This window comes from Diadema antillarum, unplaced genomic scaffold, assembly GCF_040938485.1.
Source record: "Diadema antillarum isolate AM-2024a unplaced genomic scaffold, OU_Dant_1.0 seq00000126_RagTag, whole genome shotgun sequence".
Lineage (NCBI taxonomy): Eukaryota > Metazoa > Echinodermata > Echinoidea > Diadematoida > Diadematidae > Diadema > Diadema antillarum.
In genome coordinates this window covers 446,124-458,713 of record NW_027271205.1, presented here as the reverse complement: position 1 = coordinate 458,713, position 12,590 = coordinate 446,124, and the positions used below count along the sequence as shown (strand labels likewise).

At 36.5% G+C, this 12,590-nt stretch overlaps 1 protein-coding gene across 1 annotated transcript in view; it reads left to right on the top strand.

The window, feature by feature from the left end:
• Positions 1–6,024: 6,024 nt before the first annotated feature.
• LOC139727339 (transportin-1-like) overlaps positions 6,025–12,590 on the top strand; it is a 68,363-nt gene continuing 61,797 nt past the window's right edge. Inside the window, exon 1 of the mRNA XM_071638299.1 lies at positions 6,025–6,129. Within this exon, the coding sequence (XP_071494400.1) occupies positions 6,025–6,129 (105 nt within the window). The remainder of the gene's footprint in view (positions 6,130–12,590) is intronic.

The following is a 12,590-nucleotide window of genomic DNA, read 5'->3' as shown; positions in this document are numbered from 1 at the left end:
ATAGCGGCGCGGCCGGGGAGCAGGGCGGGCCGAGTGGCGAGGACCGCTGCGCGCTGGCGCCGGTCTGTACTCTGGAGCCAAAGCAGTAGGCCCCATTTCTATACGACTTTCAGACAGGATGTCTTCCTACGAGCAAAACAGTACACAAGATGGATATTTACTTACATTCACAAGACCAAGCGTGAGCGGATGGCAAACAGCAGGCCTATACTTTGGATTCATCAGGTGAGCAAATTATTACTCACACAGGTCTTCCAGCCACGACGTAGTGTACGTGGAACAAATTACACCTACAGATACGGAAAGCTAATGCAGTGAATCATACTGATCTTTCGGAGCGTATCGTATTTTTCTAATTTTATCTTACCGGTTTATGAGATTGCGCAAAATGTCAAACGCCCTCTCTCGTTACTCCCTGTCTGAGAACATAGTCTCGGGGGAGAGGGCGGGCGGGCGGGCCGGCGTGGGGTGGGGGGGGGGGGGGGGGGGGGGGGGGGGGGGGGAGGGGGGCGATTGGTTCTACTACTAGTAGTAACTGGGTCTTCATTAAAGACAAAAGCAAAGGCTTTAAATCATTCAGTCATTTGATTTAGTGAAGACTGCACAGGAACACAAGGAAATATATCATTATGTTATTCGTTCGTCATCAAGCAAAAGTTAAATCTCACTAATGTTGCGCACCCATTCCCATCTTGGAAAGATTCAACTTACTCGAATACAAAGCAGAAAATTGACCAAATTACTCATTCTATCTTCTATTTCAAATAGAAAATAGAAAATAAAATATCATGGTCTTAATGTCTCTCAGTGAACTTTCGCTGCAATCTTCAAGGTCCTGGATAGGTCCCTGAGATGTGTATTGGAAAACTATTTTTTGTCTTTCATTTCATTTCATTTCATTTTCATTAATGCTTGTGGGAGTAGCTTCCCCGAAAGAAAATCAAACACGGGCTGTTACACTCTCACACACACTTGGCGCGCACGCAAGTGCACCTGGACAAGTGTGCACACACACACACACACACACACACACTTTTTTTGTTTTTCAACGATGTTTATTCTGTTCCATTCAAAGTAATAGAAAAAAAAATAACAATTTTCATTTGCTACAATTGAAATGACGAAAATATACATTTGTGATCATAATAGCAAATTTGCTATTGCTGTACGTAATGACATAACAAAAATTACATTTTCATGAACAATTATCAATTTACATACAGTCACTTCCCCTATGCTCTCAAAAAAATTGCTTAAATTTAACAGTGATAATTCAATTCTTCTAGCATTAATCTTAATAATCATCCAAATGAATTATGCAGCAAAATTATACAGTAATAAATAATGGAACCATATTATTTATCAACCAATACCCGCCCACCTACTAACTCATATCCCTTACTGAGTCCCTATGACCACCCCCACCAGTTCCCTCCCTTCCTGTTTCCTCCCCCACCCCTATCTGTACACATGCAACACACAAACACACACAAACACACCCATACACACACACATACACATGCACCTAATTTGGTTAACTGCTCTTGCCTACACATCACAATATAGTAAATATAATCAGCCCGCCAACAGGCTGACAGGAACGCATGGGAAAGGAGGGGGAGAAAATACAAAACAACACAAGAGAAAAAAAAGAAGAAGAAGAAGAGGAGGAGGAGGAATGAAGGAAAGGGGAAAAAATGAAAAAAAGAAAGAGTGGAATACTATGGAAACATTACTATTTTCATGAAAGTCACAGACGTTGCACGTAGCTTCAGACTGGTTTATTCAACGAAGTCTCAAAATATTCCCATTTTTGTAAATGTACATGTAGCTTCCCAGCCTTGGTCGCAAGGATTTTTTCCTCATTTATTAATTCAACAATAATCTTTTGCATCTTTTCTCCAGTGGGTAACTTATTTCCCGTTCTAGATTTAAAAATGATGTATTTTGTTAAGATAATCAAAATATTTACACATTTTGATCTATTTGAATAACCAGAAATTCCCCCAAATATATCTCTCCAATTCATATTCCTTAACTCATTTATATCAAAATAATTAATTAAGAATTCCCATAACGGTTTCACTTTAACACAGTGTAAAAATAAATGCAGATAAGTTTCAGGCTCATGTTGGCAGAAGGAACAAAGGCTGTCTGTTACAAAACCAAACTTCATTAAACGCTCCTTAGTGTAAACTACGCCATGTAACATCATAAATTGAAATTCTCTATATTTTCTTATCAATGTACACTTACTCGGTTTAATAAAAAGATCTTCTATTTCTTTGTTTGTATAATCATAGCTACTGTGGTCATCTTTGATTTGTAAAACATAAGATGACTGTAAATCTTCCACCATAGCCTCATATATTTTTCTCGATTTTAAAACTTGCAAATTTACTCTCTGACCAGAAAAAATCAATTTTAAGTCAAAGTTTGTGGAATCAACTTGCTGAAGTGTACCTGCTCTCATAGAATCCTTCCATTTCTGGGGTATAAAATTAAATATATCATTCAGTTTAAGCAATTCTTCTACCTTAAAACCAAGACCCAAGCTTTGAAAATGTGACTGAGATCTCAAATGACCGTTATCTAATATATCTTGAATTGTAATTATTCCTGCATCAAATAAATCTCTATGAAAAAACATCCTACCTGCTATGCGTACACTCCTATTATTAAATATTATTGGATTTACAACCTCATTTTCCAATTGTCTATATTTATAGTTATCGAGCCAAACCTTCAATATTTCCGAATAAAAAGGTGGTACATTATCTGTCATAATAGATGAATCAAAGTCACACATAAACAGGAATCTACCTCCTACAGTACTAAAACAGAAGTCAAAAAATAATTTCCACCCAACTTCTTTTTCTCCATATAGAAGGCGTTTTAGCCACATAATACGTTGTGCCTTAACAAATAACCGAAAGTTCGTCATTCTTAAACCCCCAAACTCATAATCTTGATACATAATATTTCTCTTTATACGGTCTTTGCCATGCCATAAGAAATCAAAGGTAATTTTTTCGACTTCTGAAAATACCCACTGAGGAACAACAATAAGTGATGCTACATAATTCAATTTTGACAAGGCGAATGTTTTCATAAGATGTATTTTTCCCATAAGTGTTAAATCTCTTTCTTTCCACCATCCTAAAAGACTTTTTATCTTACTTAATATTTCTTTAAAATTTAAATTCTCTTTTGCCTTAACATCTAAGGAAAAATAAATTCCTAATATTTTGATTTCTTGAACAAAATTCCCAAACAAATGAATATTTGGCCTATCTTTTTCCTCCCCAAGCCATAAGAAATTAGTCTTCCCTTTATTTATTTTGAGACCATTTATTTTCCAAATTCATCAAATAAAAATTGTAACCTTTTAATTGAACCCTCATCTTTCACAAACAAAGAAATATCATCCGCGTATAAAATTTGTTTTATTTCATTTTGACCAAATTTAATTCCATTAATATCCTTATCTTTTCTAATAGCTCCAGCTAAAGTTTCCATAGCTAATAAAAATATATATGGAGACAGAGGATCACCCTGCCTCACACCCCGTTTGATATTAAAGTACCCCGTTGAGTTTCCACCGTTCATAACACAGCTACTGATATCCGTGTACAAGACTTTAACCCAAAATTGAAATGAATTCCCGAAACCAAATAATTGCAGAATTTTAAATAAAAAGATATGCGCTACCGAATCAAATGCTTTCTCAAAGTCCACCGCAACTAGATAACCGCAAGGATGTTCCAATGCATGAAAAAGAATGTCATCTATTATTCTTACAGCTTCTCCGATATTTCTGTTTTTCATATAGCCTACTTGATCATGATGAATAATTTCCGGTAACACCTTTTGAATCCTTTTAGCTAATATTTTTGATAAAATCTTATAGTCAACATTTAACACACACACACACACACACACACACACACACACACATACACACACACACAACATGGAGAAGAGAATGAGAAAGAAGAAGAAGAGAAATCACCAACAAGACCGTCATACAGGGACAGTATTAATGGCGGTACCTGCAGCTGCAAGAGGAAAGAAATATGAAAGAAAAGAATTAAAAATAAACCATGCAGACCTGTTCTACAATCATGCCGAATAATCTTTATCTGTATTAATGATTTCAAATCATATTAATTCATATTATCACCAGAGTATTGCAAAAGAAGTTCTTAAGCTTACGTTTGAATGAATATCAACCGGGAGTTCGTCGTATTTCACTATCTAAAGAATAATGGGGCCATTGTAAATAAAAGTATTCTGTGATATTCGCAATCTCGTTTTCGGTATATGAAACATATCACTCTGTCGTATTGGATATCTATGTATTTCTTTATTTTTCTTCAATAAAAACTCCATAACTTCAGGCAAAACACAATTACTCAAATTATACATCAAAATTCCTAAATTCATTGAATACAAATCATCTATTTTTCAAATTTTGCTATCTAAGAAAAGTGGATCAGTATGTGCTTATAAATTACATCCATGATACATCTTTAAACTCTTTTTTGAGTTACCAATAACATATCAATATTCATACTAGCTGAGCTTCCCCATGCTAACATTCCATAATTTAAATGTGGCAAAATCATAGTTGAATATAACATCAAAAGTATTATAATTGGAAAAAATCTGCTTTAATTTATGAATAACACCTGCATTTCTTGAAGTCAGTTTATTCAAATAAACAAGACGAGTGTTCCAATTCAAAAGATCGTCAATAAAAGGCCTCAAGAATTTTGTTGAATGTATATCACGACATATAAGTGTTTGATTAAAAACAATTTGTCCAGAAAAAGTTTCTGAAGAATTACTAAATAACATGTAATGAGTTTTTTGTATATTCAACGATAATTTATTCGCTTGAATCCAATTGTTTAAAAAACACAATTCTTTATTAACAGTTTCAAAAAGTATTTGGGGGTCTTTATGAGAAAACAAAACAGTCAATGATCTTTCAAGTGCTTTTCTTTGTTTGTTTGTTTGTTTGTTGTTTGTTTGTTTGTTTGTTTTTTGTTTTTTTAGCCACTCCACATTGACAATGTTTTCATCTGGTCTTGAAGACTGCCGAGGGATCTGGTCAAGTTTCGGTCAGTCAGTGGTCTCTCCAAGGGTCTCCGTTATAATAATAGAATGCATGGGGTCTAATGGCTGCACGAAATTCGAATACTTATAGGGGATTTTATTCTCAATGGAGTATATGTAGCATTGTTTTGTGACTATTCTACTAAGAGCTCATCTGAAAGGTGCCACAACAACGCAAGGAAAAGGAAATAATTCCATCCAATCTGCCATGTTTGTCTCTTCTGAAATCATTTTGCACGTTTTGAGCTTTAACGAGTGCCAATGTAATATCAACTGGATCTAAAAATGATATAATCATCCTGTTTACAAGACAATCCACAACAAATTGGCCTTTATTGTTATTTTGAGCTTTAAAGATATCATAGATATCAAAGGTTTATTTGGCAACTTAAGTAATGTATCAAATTGTGTTAAATTTGTCGTTTGTTCTTATTGTTACACGAAAGAGCACTTGCACATGAATGACAACTTGTGCATTTTTGCAATTTTTGCTTTTGTGCCTTGGAAGAGAAAAACAAAGGTGTTCATTCATGCGTAAAGTTTCCCCTTTTTATTGACCTACTATAGGCTGATAGCCAATTAAATTACCTTCAATATGGTATATGATACATTAACTTTTAGCCAAATATTCACTGAGAAATATAAACTTGGAAAAGTGTTTACTTTCTTTTTTTTTGCTGAGTGTAGATAGCCAGATACGTGTAGATAGATAGATAGATAGATAGATACTAGTAGATAAAAAATGTCAAATAAAAGACGTTACACTTGTACTAGTATTCTCCTCTCCACCACCTACTGGGGAAAAGCACTTTGATAATGTAGACATGCGCCATCTACTGACAGACACCCTCGTGTTCGTTTACGTCATTTTTTCATTTTCCTCTCTCCTCACAAATAGTCAAGATGGCGTTCGCATGGCAGCCGGATTCGAAAGGCTTAGAGCAAATTTTACAGCTTTTGAAGGAATCACAGAGTCCGGATACTGAAATTCAGAGAACAGTGCAACAAGTATCCTTTTTGAAAGTTGTTACAGTCGTAATAGTAAGTCGCCAGTGTGGTTTGCATCCCGTTTTTCGACGGTTGATCGCAAATCCATTCATTCTCTCTCGGTGTCGTGCGTGAGAACCCAAATCCGTTTTGCACGTGCGTTTTATGAACGCGGGATTCGATTCCACTGCATGCAGCTATGCATACATACAGGCAGCGAGCGGCAGTGACGCAGAGATTTACCGCTACCTCGACCCGCTCTGGGCAATCTGGCACAGAAACGTTATTTATGAATAAGATAACTTATTTTACCCCGGTTTTGTTCATTAAATTACCGACGTGTGTCCAATGGTGTTTGAACAGTACAGTAAACTTTTGTCATGAGAATTTGCTGAGATGTAGTAGGATCATGGATGAACTGTACCAGTACCTAATTTGTAAAAGTAAAGGTAATCATGTAGAAATGCACACCATGCACACCTACCATTTCCTTCCTTAGTTTGTCAATGAAAACTTCTTGTGGCTATCAGAAATGTCAAGATGGACCATATCTGACGGTTTCATGACATTTCATAGCCAATTACAGAAGAAAAGTAGCTAATTTTGACTCAAAAGTACGCCGATCGACGGCTGTGTCAGCGTAGCATGATCGATGATCGATTATGTGGAAGAGCGATAAAACAATGATAATCGATCGTTGTAGTCTGTGATACAGCCGCTTGTTTGGTGTTTAACCACAAAAATTACGTCGGCTTGACAGTAAAGAGTGGAAGAAAGAAAGTGATCTTGATGCGTCTGTTTTTTTTTATGAGTTTTAGTTAATTTTCTCCTGTGTGTGCATATGACTGTATATCTATCATCATTTTTTGCTGACTAAATGATGGAAGGATAATATGTGTACAAAACAGTAAAAGATATATGACAAAAAAAGAAAATGATATCCATCATTAATATTGCACAACAAAATGGACCTTTACTACAAAACAAAAGCAAATATTGGGGTTGCAGTTCTTGTATATATAATTAAAAAAAATGAAATGGAAAAATGAATACTATCATAAAAACAATTATTTAGGCCTATACAATGTACTATAATTCGAACTTATAAATTAAAAACATATTGCCATGTCAATTTCAATATTCTGTTTCCACAGCGCCATGAGTATCTTTTTAGGTGAAATGAGCACTTTATAACTAAGAAGTCCACTATATTACTACATGATTGTACACTTTTTCTAACACTATTCTCATTAATTTATTATTATTAGGCCTATTATGTAGACTACTAAATCCCCTTTGAATTCAACTTCCTTCTCATCTTCTTTTCTCTCTCTTTCTCTCTCTCCCTCCTTCTAATAGCCTTAACTTTTTCTTCCACTTTTCCTTCAACTTCATTCTATTCCCTTCAACACTATTCAAATTATAAAATTATCAACTTTTGTCAAGATGAAATCAATACTTGCTACAATTTAAAAGAAAGGACGTCCAAATCCTGATATGAATAATCTGTATCAATAATTAGAAAAGTATTAGTAATAGTGATAAGATCGTGAAGATTGTGGCAATGGAAACAATGAGAAAAAAAATACGAAAAAGAAAGTAGGCCCTACACATATTGCACGAATCGTGTTCGATATTGTGAATAGAATCTAGTAAACGGCTAATTAAAGACTATCAGAATCGATTATAATCGTTGACATCATTCTCTGCGAAATCGATGCACTACTTACTACGTCGGAGATTATGTTCGCGACCAACGTACTTTTCAGCTCCGATTTCTCATTTTTCTTCCCTTTCGGCTTTCTAATTCCATGAAAATCTCGGATATGGTTCAATCTAGCATTTCCAATAGCTGTACAAAATTTGATTGACAAACGGCGAAGCGAACGGTAGGTGTGCATTTCTACATGATTACCAAAGTGAAAGATATCAGACAGGATCAAAGTCGAGAGAATTCCCAAGCCAAAGACGAGAGAATTCCCAAGCCAGAGTCAAGACTGTGTGGAAAAAAAAGAAAAAAAAGATCCAACATCGATTACCATGTAGCCTTTACCTAAAGTGGCCAGACATTCACATCGCATGTAACACGCGCTGCGATTGGAGATCAGCTGGGGCGACAGATTTTCATCGCTCTCAAAAGATGTCCCTAATTCACCCTTTTCCTCCATAAAAACACAAATAATTGTAATCCAAATGTATTTTGCCATATGATGTAACAGGTGACAAAACCATTTTTAATGTGAGAATGTTTTTGATTTCGAATGGATTTCAGGTGGCAGATTAACAAAGTTTTTCAAACGCAATGATGCACAATGCATCATACATTGAAGTGTGTGTATAAAACACATGCGCTAATAATGCGTGATGCACTATATACTATGGGCGGCGAACTAATTCAGTGCCTATCGTTAGTTTGCCAACCCGGGTGTGCATAGGAAATACATGCAAGTGCAGTGGCAACTATATGGTAATTGACGTTAGAACTCTATTGTCACTTATTGTTAAGTTAAGATCAGAAGTGTAAACACTGGCTACATGTTTGCATTGGTCTGCAGTACTTGGTTAAAGTAGTTCGTATAGCGTAAAGACTGTTGGTTCTCCAGTTTGTGTAAAGCAAGCTGCCCATAATTCGTCCGTGATGCAGTCAAAAATTTGACTGCCCACTACATGTAAAACCTACAGTATATACCATAAGAAACTTTGCGTTAATCAACATTAACGATTCATTAACGCAAGCGGTTTCACCTGAATCGTTAGTAACGCAAAGTAACGATCGGGAAAATTAACGTTTGTAGTAACGATGAGTAACGATGAGTAACGATCCCTCACGCAAATTAACGATGTTTCGTTAAAATTAACGATAGGTAACGCAAGAACTCACACGAGATTTTGGTTTTGTAACGAGACCTGGTGAAAGGACGACGTAGCCCCTGCCGAGTGTAGCGATTTAGCGGAGTCTTTTCGCGAATTGAATCACGATTTCGCGAATGGTTTATTTGCGACCGGCGTCACCAAAAACGCACGCCGGGCAACCAAAAAAAGCCGGATGTTTGCCTTCAGTTTTGAAAATGAACAGCGGTAACTATCGGCTTCGTAAGCTCAGGCCTCGAATTAACCGACGGCCACCGACGGCCATGGCCGTCGGTGCCCCTCTCGTTGGCAGCAATGCCTTTCGTTTTTTGATCAAAGTTACGGCCAAAAAAAAAAAAAGTGCCCTTTTTCTTGGGGCCGTGGTGCCCTTTTAGAATGAAAGTTATTATTTATGTCGTATGATATGCCCTTTCTCAAAGTCTCTTTAATAAGCTTGAACAACTTTCCTGATCTCAAATATCATACCTTCAGTTCACTCGCGTCCCGATGTATCTGATTCAAACTCAAAGTATCTTTCCGAGATACGAGACGACGTGTACCGTACATGTACGCCCGACCGGCTTTTACCGTCCCGACTGCCTCCGCAGCGCAGCGGCCGCGAGTATGTACTAGCTAGGCAGCGCATATTCAGATAGAGTAGAGTGAACTCCAAGTTCACCAAGAAAAAAGAAAAATCCCACGATGCCAAGGGGTGCCAGACTGGGGAATGGGGAGGGGTGGAGAGAGAGAGAGAGAGACCAATCAACAGAAGAAACCGCGCGTACTGGCGCAGTCTTGGAGGTCATGAACTGTCTGTCACAGACTAATCATAGCAATCTACACGCGCACGCAAATTCCTTTGCCTTGTGGTTTTGCCAGCCAGCTGTCGGAATGTGCTTTGAAGTTTCATGGCAGCCTGGCCTGGCTGGCCTGAAAGGGTGTCGAGTTTCAATCAATACTTACTGTTGTTTTATTCCTGTTTTAAAAAATGTTGTTTCACCTGATAGAACGCGGAGATCGGGAATGTGTTACAGCTGTAGGGAAGAGGTTTTTGTTGTGTGTTGCACTTTGTGTGTGTGTGTGTGTGTGTGTTTGTTTTTCTCGGTTTGTTTTTCTTCTTTCTTTTTTCATGAACACCAAACATGCCCTTTCCAATGTGGCCTTGGTGCCCCTCTGACTGACTTAAAGGACAAGTTCACCTCAGACATGTGGGTTGAGTGAATGCAGCAATATTAGTAGCACACATCAATGAGAGTTTGAGGAAAATCGGACAATCCGTTCAAAGGTTATGAATTTTTGAAGTATCTGCTCAGTCACGGCTGGATGAGAAGACTATTATAGCTTGTGATGTCATGTGAGTACAACTATACAAAGAAAGTATAAAGAAAATTCAAGATATTCTCACTTTTCTCACATAATAGACTAACACTCGACTTCTCTCTTTCAGAAGTCAGGGGGAATAATATTACCCCTAACATAAGTCAGTATAACAAGTCGAAGAAATGTACACTTCATTCAAAAAGTCAACTTTTGTGAAATTCTCTTTTTATTTTCCTTATATCGTTGTACGCATGTGACATCATACACTGTAGTAGTCTTCTCCTCCAGCAGTGATTGCACAGATATCTTAAAAATTCATAACTTTTGAACGGATTATCGGATTTTCACCAAACTTTCACTGATGTGTTCTACTAACATTGTTGCCTTCACTCAATCCACATGTATATGAAGGTGAACTTGTCCTTTAAGTGCCCTGGCCTCTTGGAAAAAGTGCCCTTTTCTAAATGGCCTTGCCCCTCCAAAATCCTATTTCGAGGCCTGTAAAGCTGCTAGATTAAATGTCAGATGTTTGCTCTTAATTTTGGAAATGAATAACGGTAATATTCGACTCCGTATTATACAAAAATAAATGTCGGATGTTTGCTCATACTTTTGGAAATGAATAATGGTAAGATTCAGCTCCGTACGGTGCTGAAATTAATGTCAGATATTTGGATTTTGCGTTCGGAAATGAATAGGGATAAAATACGGCTCCGGAAGATGCTGAAATAAATGTCGAATGTTTGCTTTGACGGTCGGATATAAATGATAATGAATTTCAACTCCGTATACGATGATAAAATAAATGCCGGAAGTTTACTTTTACGTTCGAAAGTAAATAATAATAATATTTAGCTCTGGAATATGCTAAAGTAAATGTCGAATTATCCCTTTGGCGTTCGGAAATGAATAACAATAATAATAAACTTCGTACAACGACGAGATAAATGTTGGATGTTTGCTTTTACTTTCGAAAGTGAATAGCAATAACATTCGGCTCCAGAAGATGCTGAAATAAATGTCAGATGATTGTTTTTACGTTCGGAAGTGAATAACAGTAATATTTTGCTCCATACGATGCTAAATAACTGTCGGATGTTTGCTTTTAAATTTCGAAATGAATAACAGTAACATTTAAATGCGTTTGATGGTGAAGTTAATGTTTGCTTTGACGTTCGGAAATGAATAACAATAGTATTCAACTCCGTCCGATGATAAATAAAAAATGTCTGATGTTTACTTTTATGTTCGAAAGTAAATAGCAATAACAATCAGCTCCGGAAGATGCTAAAATAAATGTTGAATGTTTGCTTTGGCGTTCGGAAATGAATAACAATAGTATTCAACTCAGTACGATGATGAAATAATTGCTGGATCTTCGCTTTTACGTTCAAAAGTAAATGGCAATAACATTCAGCTCCGGAAGATACTAAAATATATGTCGAATGATCCCTTTGACGTTCGGAAATGAATAACAGTGATATTCAGCTCCGTACGACGATGAAATGCCGACTGTTCGCTTTTACGTTCGAAAGTAAATAGTGCTCAATAATATTCGGCTTCGGAAGATGCCAAAATAAATGTCAGATGATTGCTTGAACGTTCGGAAGTGACAAGCAGTAACATTCTGCTCCATAATTAAGATGCTAAAATAAATATCAGACATTTGCTATAAATTTAACATTTCGAAATGAATAACAATAACATTCAGTTGCGTTTGATGGTAAATGTAATGTCGGATGACGTTTGAATGTGAAACACAGTATAACATTCGGCTCCGTACGATGCTGAAATATGTCAGATGATTCATTTCACTTTCGGAAGAGGACAGCAGTAACATTCGGCTCCTTCGATCATAAAGTAAATGTCGGGTGTTTGCTTTTGAATTTGGAGATGAATAACGGTAATATTCTGCTCCGTACGATGCTAAAATAAGTAACAGATTGTTGCTTGTACATTTGGAAATTATAAACAGTATCAATCGGTTCAGTTAGATGATAAAATAAAGAGCGGATGTTTGCTTTCACGTTCGGAAATGAATAAGGATGATATTCAGGTCCGTAAGATGATAGAATGAATGTCGGTTGCTTGGTTTTACATTCCGGAAGGTGTTAAAATACTTGTAAATGTTGAATGATTGCTTGAATTTCCACCAGAAATAAATAACGGTAATTTTTTGGCTCTTTACGATGCTAAAACAAATGTCAGATGTTTACAATGTCTGCAAATGCTCCCACTTTCTCATTTCAAACGTAAATTTTGACCAATTCAATAGGCATCAACTTTTATAATAAATCTATAAGCCTATTTGC